The sequence below is a fragment of the Sebastes fasciatus genome, chromosome 18 (genome assembly GCF_043250625.1).
Source record: "Sebastes fasciatus isolate fSebFas1 chromosome 18, fSebFas1.pri, whole genome shotgun sequence".
Lineage (NCBI taxonomy): Eukaryota > Metazoa > Chordata > Actinopteri > Perciformes > Sebastidae > Sebastes > Sebastes fasciatus.
In genome coordinates, this window is record NC_133812.1 from 10,440,984 (window position 1) to 10,454,453 (window position 13,470).

Below are 13,470 nucleotides of genomic sequence, written 5' to 3' on the forward strand. Positions count from 1 at the left end.
TTGCAGATGGGTTGTTGCCATCTACTGGCTAAGGACAAATAAAAGAGTCTTAGAAGCTCATTGAATCATAGCTTTATCTAGCCTACAACAATACACATATAGAGACTGCATAAAAATGCTATACTTATATAAAGTTGCAAAAAACATGTAAATGCTCAAAAGAAAAATATTGACATGTATATATATAAAATAGTAAAGTAAATATTGTAGATAGTGGTCATCAATTTAAAGACATATGCAGTATGTTGTCTACCACAGATGATTAAGTAGAGTGATCAAGATCTAGGCCATATATGTGTTATATATACAGTAGGGCTGTCAAAGTTCTACTAGAGTAATAACGCATTAACACAGATTGTTTTTAACGCAACTTATTTCTTTAACGTATTAACGCAATGATTTTTAGGTTGTAACAGGCTCCGTTTTAAAGCTAGAATGAAGATCCTGGCATCATATGAAACTAACCCAAGGAATTTATTGGTAGGAGGCTAAATAACGCTCCAAACGTACTCCAAATTTTGGAGAGGAAAACCAAGCACGGTCATTTTGAAAGGGGTCCCTTGACCTCTGACCTCAAGATATGTGAATGAAAAATGTTTCTATGGGTACCCACGAGTCTCCCCTTTACAGACATGCCCATTTTATGATAATCGCATGCAGTTTGGGGCAAGTCATAGTCAAGTCAACACACTTGCAGCTGTTGTTGCCTGTTGGGCTTGAGTTTGCCATGTTATTATTTGAGCATATTTTTTTATGCTGAATGCAGTACCTGTGAGGGTTTCTAGACAGTATTTGTCATTGTTTTGTGTTGTTAATTGATTTCCAATAATACATATATACATACGTTTGCATAAAGCAAGCATATTTGCCCACTGCCATGTTGATAAGAGTATTAAATACTTGACAAATCTCTTTTTAAGGTACATTTTGAACAGATAAAAAATGTGCGCTTAATCATGATTAACTATTGACAATTATGCGATTAATCACTATTACATACTTTAGTCTATTGACAGGCCTAGAATATATATTGATATAGAAATAATAGAGATATTGATATGTGTGTATATGACAGATAGTGTGTTCTGTTTTATAATGTAACTATTTGGCATTATTCCCCATGTATTATGAGCTTCCTCTTACTATCTGTCATCAGACAAAACAGATGAGTTTTGAGCTTCCTTTTCTTTGCCAGCTCCGAAATTGGCAACATCGCTGATTTGAAGTCGCATGCCTGGTAATGCACGAGATTTACTGCGCTCCAGATTGACATTTATTTAACAGGCATGCTGGGGGATGTCATGTAGCTCCCTTTGATTGATCTCTTCACTTCCTGCTACAAAGATGGAGGCCGCTCCCGTAACCACACAACCCCTTTCAAGCTCGGGGTGTAGGAGACGCCCTTCGGCAAGGTTCCAGGATCAGTCGGGTTCACCCTCCCCTCCCCCCCAAACCTAACTGTAACCATCAGAGGAGTAAACACGACACTGACCTTAGATCAGTGTCTCGAGGCAAATCCATCCTCCAGCCTGTTTTAGAAGCCCATATGTGGTCCATATGGAACTCCTTCCTGTATCCTCTGTGGAAAGTGCAAGGTACACATCCTGGAGCCCATTCCTATTTGATCACGGAATAGCAGTTAAAAATAAATGGAAAAGGGAAAATGAATTATCTTATCGATAATTTACCCAAATCCTCCTGTATTTTCTCTCACTGTAATTTACTATAATCAAAACAGTGAGAGGGAGCAGGATAGGGAGAGTATTGCACACTGTGTCCAGATATCGCCAGAAATGTGTGAGTTATTAGAAGTCCTTGGACGAGAGATGAACAGCTCTGATGTTACGAGGTCATTCCTCCTGCTGCTGCCCCCCATCGCCCATCGATAAAAAGTGTCAGGCCTAAGGTCATGTGCATCCTCTAAGGTTTCATTGCCTTGTTCTCGAGAGTATCATAATGGCTCTTAACTCTGTACTATAGCTCAACTACAAGACTATTCTGCTGTGAGTATAAGGCCATATAATGGTCTCTTCCATTGAGTCCCAGCCAGAGGTAATGATTTCAGCATGTCACTCCCGGCCAACTGCACTGTGATTGCATGGATGATTAGCTCTTACAGTAATGGTAGTAGCAGAACATATTTCAGGAGCGATAATTTTTCGTAATGTTACTCTCATTTCCTACATGCCTTTTGTCATGTGACTGTACAAACACATTCAATAGTGCATTTGCGGCACATGTGCTCACAGATAATTCATGTGTGCTTGTACGTGCAGACGTATACACGTGGAAGAATGACCGGCCAAGATTGTATATATGTAAAAGTACAATTGTCCGTGCAGTCATCCTGGAAAAGTAATTTCCATATTTGCTCTGCTCCTGAATCTGTGGACGCCCGTCTGTTTGATGTGTTCGGAGCTGCAGCACAGATGCCACAGTCTTAGCTATGCTGAACGTCATCTCACTGGCTGTTTCTCAGAATACAGAAAAAAAAAAAACACCATGTGCACCACCTCTAAAATTAGTGTGTGCAGCACATGAAGGAGAAAAGATCCAACGTTAGAAAAGACTCTAAAGTGGGCACTGTCTCTCTTCACTTCTCTACATTTTCGTGTCTCACCTTGGCACAGAGCCAGCCGAGATCTCCCATCGTGACTGAGCCCTCTGTCTCATCAAAGATACACGGCACGCCGCATACTTTCCAATTCTGGGCCAGCCAGAAAATCTGGAAATCTGATTTTATAGCCCTTATGATTTGGGTTTGTTTGGAGCTGCAGATAGTTTTGGGGTGGTTTTTGCTGCGCACCAAACAAAACGAACGAGCCCTGCCACGCCAGTAGGTCTTCAGCTTCCAGTGTTATGCTCATCAGTTTGTGCGGCCGCTCTGTTGTGTGTTTGCGCGTAAACAAAGCCAGCGAAGGACACCTTTAACAGATTTACCAGATGTTCGTGGAGAAGGAAGGGGAAAATCTGTTTTTGGAGAGTGACTTTGCGGAGGTCTGTGTAGCAGGTGAAGACGATCTTGCCAAGAACGCATATCTCACAGTTGTGCTTTTGTAACTAAATCGTGGAATACACAGTTACACACAGACTAAATTATAGCTCCTCATCAATTCTTTTATGTCATAAAATAGATGGTTTTAGAATCCATGTTGCTGGATAAAAAGAGGACTCGGAAACATGTTCTCAGTCCCAACCAGTGGCTGACCACACTTAAAAGTCACTAGTCCGCAATGACGTGATGAGCCTGGAAGTCAGTCAGTAATGGCGTAGATAATAGGTCCTTATTACTTTGACCGTTGACCCCTGTTCTTAGTGAGAAGTTTAGGAGTGGTCCCCGAGGAGCTGGCTGATACTAACGTGGCTCTAAAACGAGAAGCCCCAGAAGTCAGAGGAACAGTGGCCAACTCGCAGTACAACCGGAACCCAGTTCAGCTGGGATGGGGAGTTTCAGGAGTGCTACCCATGTGTCACCCACACTGGGAGCAGTATTTCCACCCAACCCAATGAAAGGTTTATGGACTTGAACTATAAAGGCAAACCACTAAATCTAACACACAAATTTCCAGAAACTTTTTTTTAGGGTTAAGGTTTTTACATTTTTATCAAATGTTCATTAAGTGTGCCAAACGAAGTGACTTCCTACTGAAGTCCATTAAAATGGTGCTGCTACTGGCAGAGGTATGTGCAGCCCATGTGCGGGGTTGCGGTATGGTGGGGTCCACAGAGGAGAAATGGACACCAGATGGGACCAAGGGGGGTGGAGATGCGAGGTAGAATAAAATAACACATGCAGAAGATTGAAACTGAAATGTGGTAGGAGGAGGAGGAGGAGGTGAACGTGTGTGTGTGTGTGTGTGTGTGTGTATGTTGGAATGGTATAAAATAATTGGATAGTTGCATCATCTAGAGTAGACGGGTGCAATACACCCTCGAAGGATAAGAATAGATAAACAGATATGATCTGAGGGGCGTGAAAAAAGAAGTGACATTTCAATGTTTTTACTGCCCGTGAATAAAGTCTCACGGCTCCTTTCTAAATGTTTTGATTTACATTTCCTATATAAGTAACAAGCGTATCTTTGTTCGACGCACATTTGTTTTTTGAAGAGAAAAAGCCCACCAGGAAACCCTTGAATAGATGATTGAAAAAACAACCACGGTTGGTTTTCCATGCGAGCGTATGCATGTGTCTGAGATTGAAAACCAACATTCCACGGTCCCAATGTGCGCTCACATAAAAAACATTCTATTTAGAGCATTTTGAGCTGCCTTGTGATCCCTCCAAACCCTTTTCTAATGCAAACACAGCAGAAAACGCAGTCAGTCAAACTCCGCAAAACTCTCCCTCTCTGTTTCCCTTCTCCCTCTCATTATCTGATGTGCTATTGTGGCTACACTATAAACTTTCATCTGTCTTTTCTGGAGCAGATTTAGCCAATTCAGTTTGGTTTAGATACTACGTTGTTTCCATGAAAAACATTGCAGTATGAAGATATTGACTCAGGTGTTCGTGCTTCTGTCTTACTGCAACATATGATTTTTGTTTTTGCTAGCCATCCCCACTGTTGCTGTTTTTGGTGTCAGTGTTTGGTATTGTTTGTGTTGCAGTTCATCATCTGCTGTTGCTGAGTAGTTTTGTGAAACTGCATTTCTTTTCTTTTTTTAGTGCCGAAACACATCAGAGACTTATGACTCAGAGACGACAAAGAAAGGCAGCCAAACTCTGAAGTGGGGGAAGAATCTGTCTGAGCATGTGCAGTATGTGGACAGGTGCAGGTGCGTGTTTGTTTGTCTTTATTAATTAAAGCGGCAGTTGGCTCTTTTCTTTGCTGAGAGCCTGTTGGCGTGTCTGACTGCCACAGTTTGCAATCTTCCAGTCTCAAATCTCACTATAAATAAACCCTGCGCCCCGTCAGACCTTCCTCAGAAGCCCTGCAGATTTTTTTTTTTTTTTACTCCATTAATATTGGTTAGGAACAGAAAAAACATAGCTTCTAGTCGAACCTTCCCAGGGATCTTTGCAGTGACGTGTGATGCATGAAAACATGCTGTGGTGTTTTTCTAACCCTCCCATGGGAGTCTATCACATTTGTGGGCTTGTAACTTGTCACTCCCGTCCTGTGACCCCCTACACCCCACCGCACTTCATTACACTGACCCCCGGCTCTGTCACTTTCCTCTCCACGCTTCTATTGTTGTTGGTTTCCAATTACATTTACCAAAAGCGTTCAATGCTTGGTTTGCAATCAGTGTAGTGTGAGCGTCTTGTCATGCGTTATATTTGTGCAGCTAATTTCTGTCAGAATTTGAAACTCTGTTATTCATGTCGGGCCACACATGTTGGCCCCTGATACATCAACAACGGTTGACTGCTTCACCGTAGCTGATCTTGGGAAAACTGGAGCGACCACGTTGTTTTTTCACGATAAATACACATTATTTATTTACAAATAAAGTGGTTATAATAGAAATAAATACAAAATAAAAATCTGAGCATTATACTTCATGTGGTATTGCACCCATTTCGAAATGTACATCAGAAATACATTTTCAAAACCAGTAAAGGAATATTCCTCTGATTAAAATATTTATTTTTTCCCAACTTTTACGTAGACATAAATATATTCATATATAGTTTTTTTTTTCTTCTTCCACAATAGCTCTGTTTTGTCTTTTCATATAAATAAACGTCTTCATTGGGAAACCGGGTGTCCATAATAACCTCTGATGTCTCTTTTCAGTCTCTTTTGACCCACTTGTCGGTCTCTCACCGGCAGCCACATCCCTCCACCACCATGTCCTGGTAGTTTTTCAGGATGACCTTCTCGTACTCATCCAGATAGAGCAGGGAGATGGGGCTGAGGTCAGTGGGCACGCAGCAGGCTCTGGGGATGTTTGAGTTGACTGAGTTGACCAGCGTCTGCACAATGGCGTGATTGGTAGAATTGAGATGGTCTGCCAGGGGAAACGGACATTCCCCTTGGCAATAAAAGGCGTGGTAGCCAGGGGGCGCCACTATCCACTCGTTCCACCCCACGTCACTGAAGTCCACATACAGGGCATGCCTCTTGCAGCTGGCCTTGTGCTGGTGCTTCCTGCGCTGTTTGCGGAGCGCCGCCTGACGCTTTTCCCGCGTGTGGAGCACCGAGTCCCCGCGGCCGTCGTGGCCGTACGTCACCAGCAGGGGCCGAGCCTGAGGCCACGAGTCCTGGTCCTGGTGCAGGGACCGGCTCACCCTAATGTGCCTACTACGTCTCTGGGCGTGCTCTTTGTCCATCTGCCCTTCATCTGGGTGAAGCAACTCCACCATGAAGCCATGGTTGTGACCTTTCCCAGAGGTCCACTGAGACACGGCGGGGCTGACGTCGAAGCTCTCCCAGCGGCTCAAAGAGTCCTGCACTAGCCGAGTGTCCAGAAGACGCGCCAGGGGATCCCTACCTTGAGCGGTAGGAACTCCGAATATCTCGTAAATGTTGATACGATGGAAGCCACCGACAGGAGCGCCATCGCTGATGCTGCTGTTTCTGGAGCTGTTGTTGTTGTTGGGGGGCGCAGCTCCCATGACCTGATCCCTGTAGACACGTAGCTCTGCAGAGGTGATGAGCTCCTCATCGGGGATAGAAGTGAGGTTGAAGTAGAACTGCTGGGTCGTTTTGCCTTTCAGCCTGGCCAGGGCCTCCATAGACTCTGCAAGAGATAGCAAAAACATAGTGTAAGAGGATATGGGATGTGAAAGGCATGCCAAGGATGAAACAAAGAGTTTACGCATAGTACAAGAATGAGAAACAACATCTATGATTAAAGCATAGTTGGCTTTATGGATCCTCTGTGAGCAGGGAAACATTGGCCAAGGATGGTTTCTCACATGCTTTCCCTTGCTTGCCGTCTCTCTCTCTTTCTCACTACCACACATGCACTCGCATAGCCTTCTTTCTGCGCAGCCAGCCAAGCTGCCACGTGGTTGCATTGAGTGGGTGTGGGCCACTGTCACACAGGGATAACACACACACACACACACAGAAACACTTTGCATGTATGACTCAGTGTAATATTCTCATGGTGATGTAACACCGTCATTAGTGTCATGCTCGTAAATTTCACCAGGCTAAATGTCAGGAGATGCACGCAGTGCGCTTCCATCTATCGATAAGATCAAACAAGCTCGTCAACCTGCCTTTGAGTGGCACATTTGCCGTTTGAGAATTGGCTGCAGCACACAAGTTGTAGCATATAAGTATCATCAAAGAAGAGCAATGTGGAAATCAATGTAAAACTGATTACATATGTTCTAACATAAATGGCAACTGTTGCATTAACCTTTTGCAGAACTGGTTGGCTCTGAAATATCACTGGTAGATGTTGCAATGGGAAAGTTATTAAATTCCATTCCCAAGAGAAGACATAGGATGATATTAATATCTAGAGATTCCGGAGAGAATCTATAGTCCACAAATGGAAAGCTGATACCATGTTTGATATTATATTGTTAACTTTATTGCTAACAGTTCTGAGCCAGGAAACGCTCTCCTCTCTCATTTTAAGACATCTATTATAAACGTCCTGAAGCATATGAAAGTCATATATTGGTATTCCCCTCTATATTGCACCGTAAATGACAGAAATCTTAGTAAAAGCTGCAATTTTCTTTGAGGCGGCTCCCCTTTGAACTCGTGCTTTATGAAGTTCATACATAGATGATGTATAGACACACTTTTTAATCTGTTTGGTGTGGTAAAATAAACACAAACTTTGAACTCTGCGCTGTTTCAAAGGCGGCATTTAGGAAATTCCACCATCTCATCCTAAACCTCCCTCCAGAGGCACAAAGACCTCAATTAGGCCTATCACTCCTCATTTGATGTGGGAAAGCCCCCTGTCTCTCGTTCCCCTCTCCTCTGTCCCCAATCCTTCTCTTTCTTTCCCTCCCTCAGCTCCCAAATCCCCTTCTCCCTCTGTTCTCTTAGCCCCAAATCCTCTTTTCTTTCCGTCTCCTTCTCTGTCACTCTTTCTCTGTTTCTTTCTGCAGCACTCTCTCTCTCTCTCTCTCTCTCTCTCTCTCTCTCTTCTGAGGAACGGCTGTGTGAACGAGTCGAGGCTTGTCAAAAACGTGTGAACGCAGATATGAGTGTATCAACATTCCTAATTTCTTTTTGCGCTGCATGCCAAAACAAAAGATAAAGGCTAATGTTGGGTCATCCATCACGGACCTGTCTCAGAGCAGCCACTTCCTGTGTAATAAGTGGAAATGTTCTATTTGGCATGGGAAATGGTTATTTTTGAAAACTGATAGGAGTGAAACTAATTATCCGAGTGAAATTAATATCAGCAGGCAGATGTGATGAACGATTGGGAGACGTCTCGCTTTGATGTGCTGCGCTTACATCTGTAGATACATGCTTATTATATGGAGCAGCCATCAATTGTGCGTCCCCTTGACGTGGGAAGACTAACAGCCCCGCAGCTCTGTTAGCATAGGATGAAAGAGCCAGGGGGAGCGTATGTAAACACGGTCTGAACACATTGGTAATGGCCGGTGGTGTCAAGGTGTGTGCTGGCCTGGTGCGGAGGTTTCCAGTAGTGGGCAGGGAGCAGTCACTCAGCTTGGCTGCCTCTGGGCCAGGCTTGTTTGTAGTGTGTCAGTGTAGCCACTGGGTGTCATTGCACTAGGCCTCTGGAGAGCACCCAAGCAACCACTCAACCACCCCTCTGACTCACCCCTGATGGAAACTTCCCCACTCAAACACTTAGGACTCTGTATAAGGACTCTGTGTAGAGCCCCATATGGACTCAGTAACTTGTATGTTGTAAAAAAACTGGAATATGGGCTATAAGAAATTGAACGGTATAGATACAGAGTTGCTGTGTTTGACAGCAATTTTTTTTATATCATGCATAAATCATTTTGATATTATGACCAGGTGCACCCAGTCTGCTGCTAAACTTAAATAAAGCATCAGTCATGTTTAAATTTCACCTGTTGGATTGTTTTAGACAGCCTAAAATAACCCACTTCATCAGTAACATAGTGTAAACAAACACTGGTGAGCATATGTTAACTTGGAAGTAAAATGAATTCAAACTGAATTCAACAATCAGCGCATATCCAGCATATATAAACCAAGTGAGCAATTACGGTGTTATTGGAACGTGCGTAATGGCGCACAGAGAGAGATTTGGAAAGAATAAGGCGCACTACCTCCTCCTCCTCCTCCTCCTCTTCCTCCTCCTCCTCATACGGAGGACTAATTTCAGTCCTGTTTAGAAATGACTCAGAATTCAGTCTGACACGATGACTTTGTCATAACGCGTGTTAGTATAATGTCATGTCTTGTGTTATTGAAGTAACAGGGTGATGACTATCACCTGCGTAAAAAGGCACACCGCCCTTTATCCCGCTCCCGCGGTGCGTGTCTGGAAAAACTGTTTTCAGAGCCCACGCAAACACCATCAATTATTAAGAAACAAATTACCCCAGGGATACCACCGCCCCCTTGATGTTTTTGAAGCCGGTGACAGCTGCGCAAGGGGAATGTTTGGTTAAAGGTTGCATCACTCCATATATGAGAGTTCATTTAATTAGGGCCCGAGCAATGACAACGTTGGGCCCAATTGAAACTGTAGGAATTCTTCTTTTTCTTTTTCATGCAAATGAATCGCCCTTTTGAGGGCCTTAGCATGCTCACAAAGTTGTTAAACTTGGCACACTTATTAGACATGGTGAAAAATTGGGTGGGCTTGGGTGTTGCAAAATGGCTCGCTAGCCCCCCCTAGAAAATTGGAAAAGTTAAGCCCCTCCGTCCGGTTTCACCTACATGTATAAAATTTGGCAGGCATATGTAACATGTGGAGATGCACAAAAAAGCCTCTTGGAGGTATGCCCAAAACTAAACAGGAAGTCTGCCATTTTGAATTTAATATGCAATTTTCGCCCATTTTAAGCCTATTATAGGTTGTGTACTTTAACGAACTCCTCCTACAGATTTAATCAGATCGATTTTTGTAAAGATTTATTTTATACAGTATACATATGGTATTCTGCTCCTTAAGTTAGATTTGGAACTATATAATTTGGTGCACCTTACGTGCTTGTAAGGTGAGTGATGATTAATATTGGTGGAGTGATATGAAGTAAGAAGTGATGTGCCACCTTTTTGGTTATCGGTGTTCAATTGTCCTACGCTGGAGTTGAGTCATTAAAGTAGATCCTGTTGCACAGACCAAGCTCTCCCCGTGCTCTTGCTTTACCCACAGCCCTACAGTAGTTTAATTAAGTAACAAGTAAGTTTATAGTTAAAGGTCCCATATTATAAAAAAGTGAGATTTTCATGTTTTATTACAAAGCAGGCTTAAGTCCTATATAAATACTGTGAAAGTATCGAAACACTCAATCCACAGGGAAATTCACACAGCCCGTATTCAGAAACTCTGCATTTGAAACAAGCTGTTAGGATTTCTGCCCGTTCGTGATGTCACGAATATACAATATTTAGATCCTTGACACAATTTTAAACGTAAAACATTCTACATGTGTTCCAGTTTATTCCTGGTTGCAGTGAATGTGAATGTCATCAGTTTGACAAGAAGTACACATGGACCCAAGCTGTTGACTAGCAACGTTAATGCAATTCTGTTGCAATTCCGTCAAAATGCGCTAAAACGGAGCGTTTCAGACAGAGGGTAAATACAGGTATATTCAGGTCGACAGTATGAGGAAAATAAAGTGTTTTTTTTAACATTTAAGCATGTTAACATGTTCTAGTAGAAACACAAAATACAAGTATGAACCTGAGAATGAGCATAATATGGGACCTTTAAGGCAATGTGAAGCCTGCCTTACATTATTAAAAAAAAGTTACATATGACTTCTTGGACACGTGTCACCTGTAAATGACTACCATAAAACAGTGAAGACTCTGAAGTCTTGACGCACTGAGTCATGTTTAAATATAGGTTTGGTGCTGTCTGAGAGAGGTAAAGGTCTGACAGGTAAAAGGTATGTCACTAATACATACCTTCGTGGTGAAAGCTTCTAATCGTGTTGGCCTTGCTGGCGGCCCTCTCTGCGTGTCTCCCCATGCTCTTGGGTCTCTTCGTGCTGTGGTCTCCGTTGGCTGAGTGCATGCGGTAAAGGTCCACCATGTACTGCGGCACCACGGCTTCTTTGCTCGGCGTCGGCCTGCGTCTCAGTCCGAACATGTTGAGAAGACGAAGCTCGAACTCGTTGAGGAAGCTCTCAGACTGCTCCGGGGTGGTCGTCTGCTGCTTCCCCCCGGATTCAGTGTACTTCCTCCGGCCAACCTCGGGGATAAGTCCCGTAGCACCTTCCAGCGACACCTGAGCGAGCAGCAGTACCATGAAAGAGCGGACCACGGCGACCATGATCAGTCAGTCACCTGCAAGTGGAGAAAAGTTTCTGTCAATAACACTGGCAGGCTGAGGTATATTGACATAGATTGATAGATAGATAGTAACTTTATTAATCCCGAGGGAAATTCAAGTTTCCAGCATCACAGTTCCATAGTGCAAAAACATGTTAGTAAAAAAAGTTAGTAGTGCAAAGTACAAAAAAACACACCAGATATAAAAATACAAGGAGATGAAGAAGAAAACTGTTCAAACTGAATATAGTGCAGAGTAACAGCTGTGATACACGACTATTAAAAAAGTGAATATAGTGCAGAAGAGACGGATATATGACTGATATACTGACATATGAGGTAGGGGCTTCACTGCAGCATTCTCCCAAACTGTGTGTGTGATCATACAGTAGGAATGATTGAAGGGAGAGCAGGTTAAAAAGGGAAGACACCTCTTCGCTTTGAAGTAGAACACACAAAAAAGGGAGCTGTGAATAACAAGCCCTCTGGCAATATAGCTAACTGAACCAGAAAGATTGATCTGAACATGAACAGAAACATGAAAAATATCAAGGTGAGGGAAGTTATGAAAGAGAGGAAACAAAAAAAGGGGGAATGGCACATGAGGAATCAAAGAAAAGTTGCAGACATAAAGTCTCCAATTAGAAGAGATAAGAAATAGTGAAGTGATATGAAAAGAGCACAGGATGCATGAAAGAATGTAGGAGAAAAGAGTGTGAATACACAGACAGCAGGAGAGACCAGTCAGACTATAAGCGTCTATTTGCAGAGGCTTTTTGACTTGTCATGTATAATCATAAGGGATTGAGTTACTTCAAGAGGCTCGCAGGTGTTAGATCTGACGTGCATATACCAGAGCCAGATGTATCTCTGGGACAAGACATCAAAAACATCAAATATCATCTGAGTAGCACAACTAAAAAACTTTTTTATTCTCTTTTCACTGCGTTTTTTCTCCCCCTAGGTTCAAAATGGGAACTTTTACGCACACACCCTATAAGCTTATATATAGAGGGAGAACTGTCCCTTTCTATAGTTGTAAAGTTTCCTCATGAAGCAAACTATTTTTTACATGCTGACATTATAGGTTTTGCTTAAAAAAAGTTTCATAAAGTCCAATCTGTGTTATTTGACATTATAGGTTTGTTTTTAGAAAAGTTTCATAATCTGTGTTATTTGACATTATAGGTTTTGTTTGGAAAAAAGTTTCATAAAGTCCAATCTGTGTTATTTGACATTATAGGTTTGTGTTTGAAAAAGTTTCATAAAGTCCAATCTGTGTTATTTGACATTATAGGTTTGTGTTTGAAAAGGTTTCATAAAGTCCAATCTGTGTTGTTATTTTTACCTGACGAGGAAGCGCTGTGTCCGGTCGTCGTTCCACCTTGGAGGCTCCGATAAATCCCACATTAATTCGTGTTTAATCCACGCTGCTGCTTCTTCTCCTCGAGGGACCAAAGACAGCCCATGCCCTCCACAGATCGCCTCTCGCACATATTCTCACCAGCTGCAAATTCGGGTTTAGTCTTTGGTCAGCACGGAAAGAAGAAGAAGAAGAAAAAAAAAGAAAAGATGTTAAGTCTATGAGGAAGCGGGTTCGCGTAGGCAGGACCGATCTAAGTATAACGCATCTTGGTTGAACATCTTTCAGCTCGCTGAGACTAAAGTTGAGCGTCTTTAGGAGAGATAAGCGCGCTCGAAGTGTCGCTCCTTTTGGACTCTTTCTTATTGTGTTGGAGTTGAGGAGCGCGTCGCTTCTCCTCTCTTCTGTGCGCCACAGCGTAGTGGTTGGATTGATTGGTGCCTTCTCTTCCCACTGCGACTCTTTTTGTCGTACAGTGATGTCACCAAGGGGCTGTCAATCATTTGTCCACTATAAAGCACCTCCCGCTGGACCTCCATAACCAGGAGGCTCCACACTTTTTCATGTCTAACGATGTCAAATAAACACGCATTAGAGACTTTTGATAAGATTTGTGCACAGGGAACCCCCACGGGAAAATTTTCTTTTGTAATGGCTTAGACTATTGGAATAGTCTTTTTTTTTTAAACACGTTATTGGCAGAGATGTATAATATGGTATAGAAGA

General features: G+C 42.8%; 1 protein-coding gene across 1 annotated transcript; it reads right to left on the reverse strand.

The window, feature by feature from the left end:
• Window positions 1–5,573: 5,573 nt before the first annotated feature.
• On the reverse strand, window positions 5,574–13,217 carry bmp2b (bone morphogenetic protein 2b). Its single transcript, XM_074615971.1, has 3 exons — window positions 12,730–13,217; window positions 11,016–11,396; window positions 5,574–6,690 (listed from the first exon to the last, which is right to left on the reverse strand). The coding sequence occupies exons 2-3, from the start codon at window positions 11,380–11,382 to the stop codon at window positions 5,771–5,773; spliced, it is 1,287 nt and encodes a 428-aa protein (XP_074472072.1). The 5' UTR covers window positions 11,383–11,396; window positions 12,730–13,217; the 3' UTR covers window positions 5,574–5,770.
• Window positions 13,218–13,470: the final 253 nt, after the last annotated feature.

Excerpts from the sequence above, each read along its gene's own strand:
- bmp2b (XM_074615971.1), bottom strand. The coding sequence starts at position 11,382 with ATGGTCGCCGTGGTCCGCTCTTTCATGGTACTGCTGCTCGCTCAGGTG. Across the intron at positions 6,691-11,015 it reads TAGAAGCTTTCACCACGAAG|AGTCTATGGAGGCCCTGGCC; the intron begins GTATGTATTAGT and ends TATCTCTTGCAG.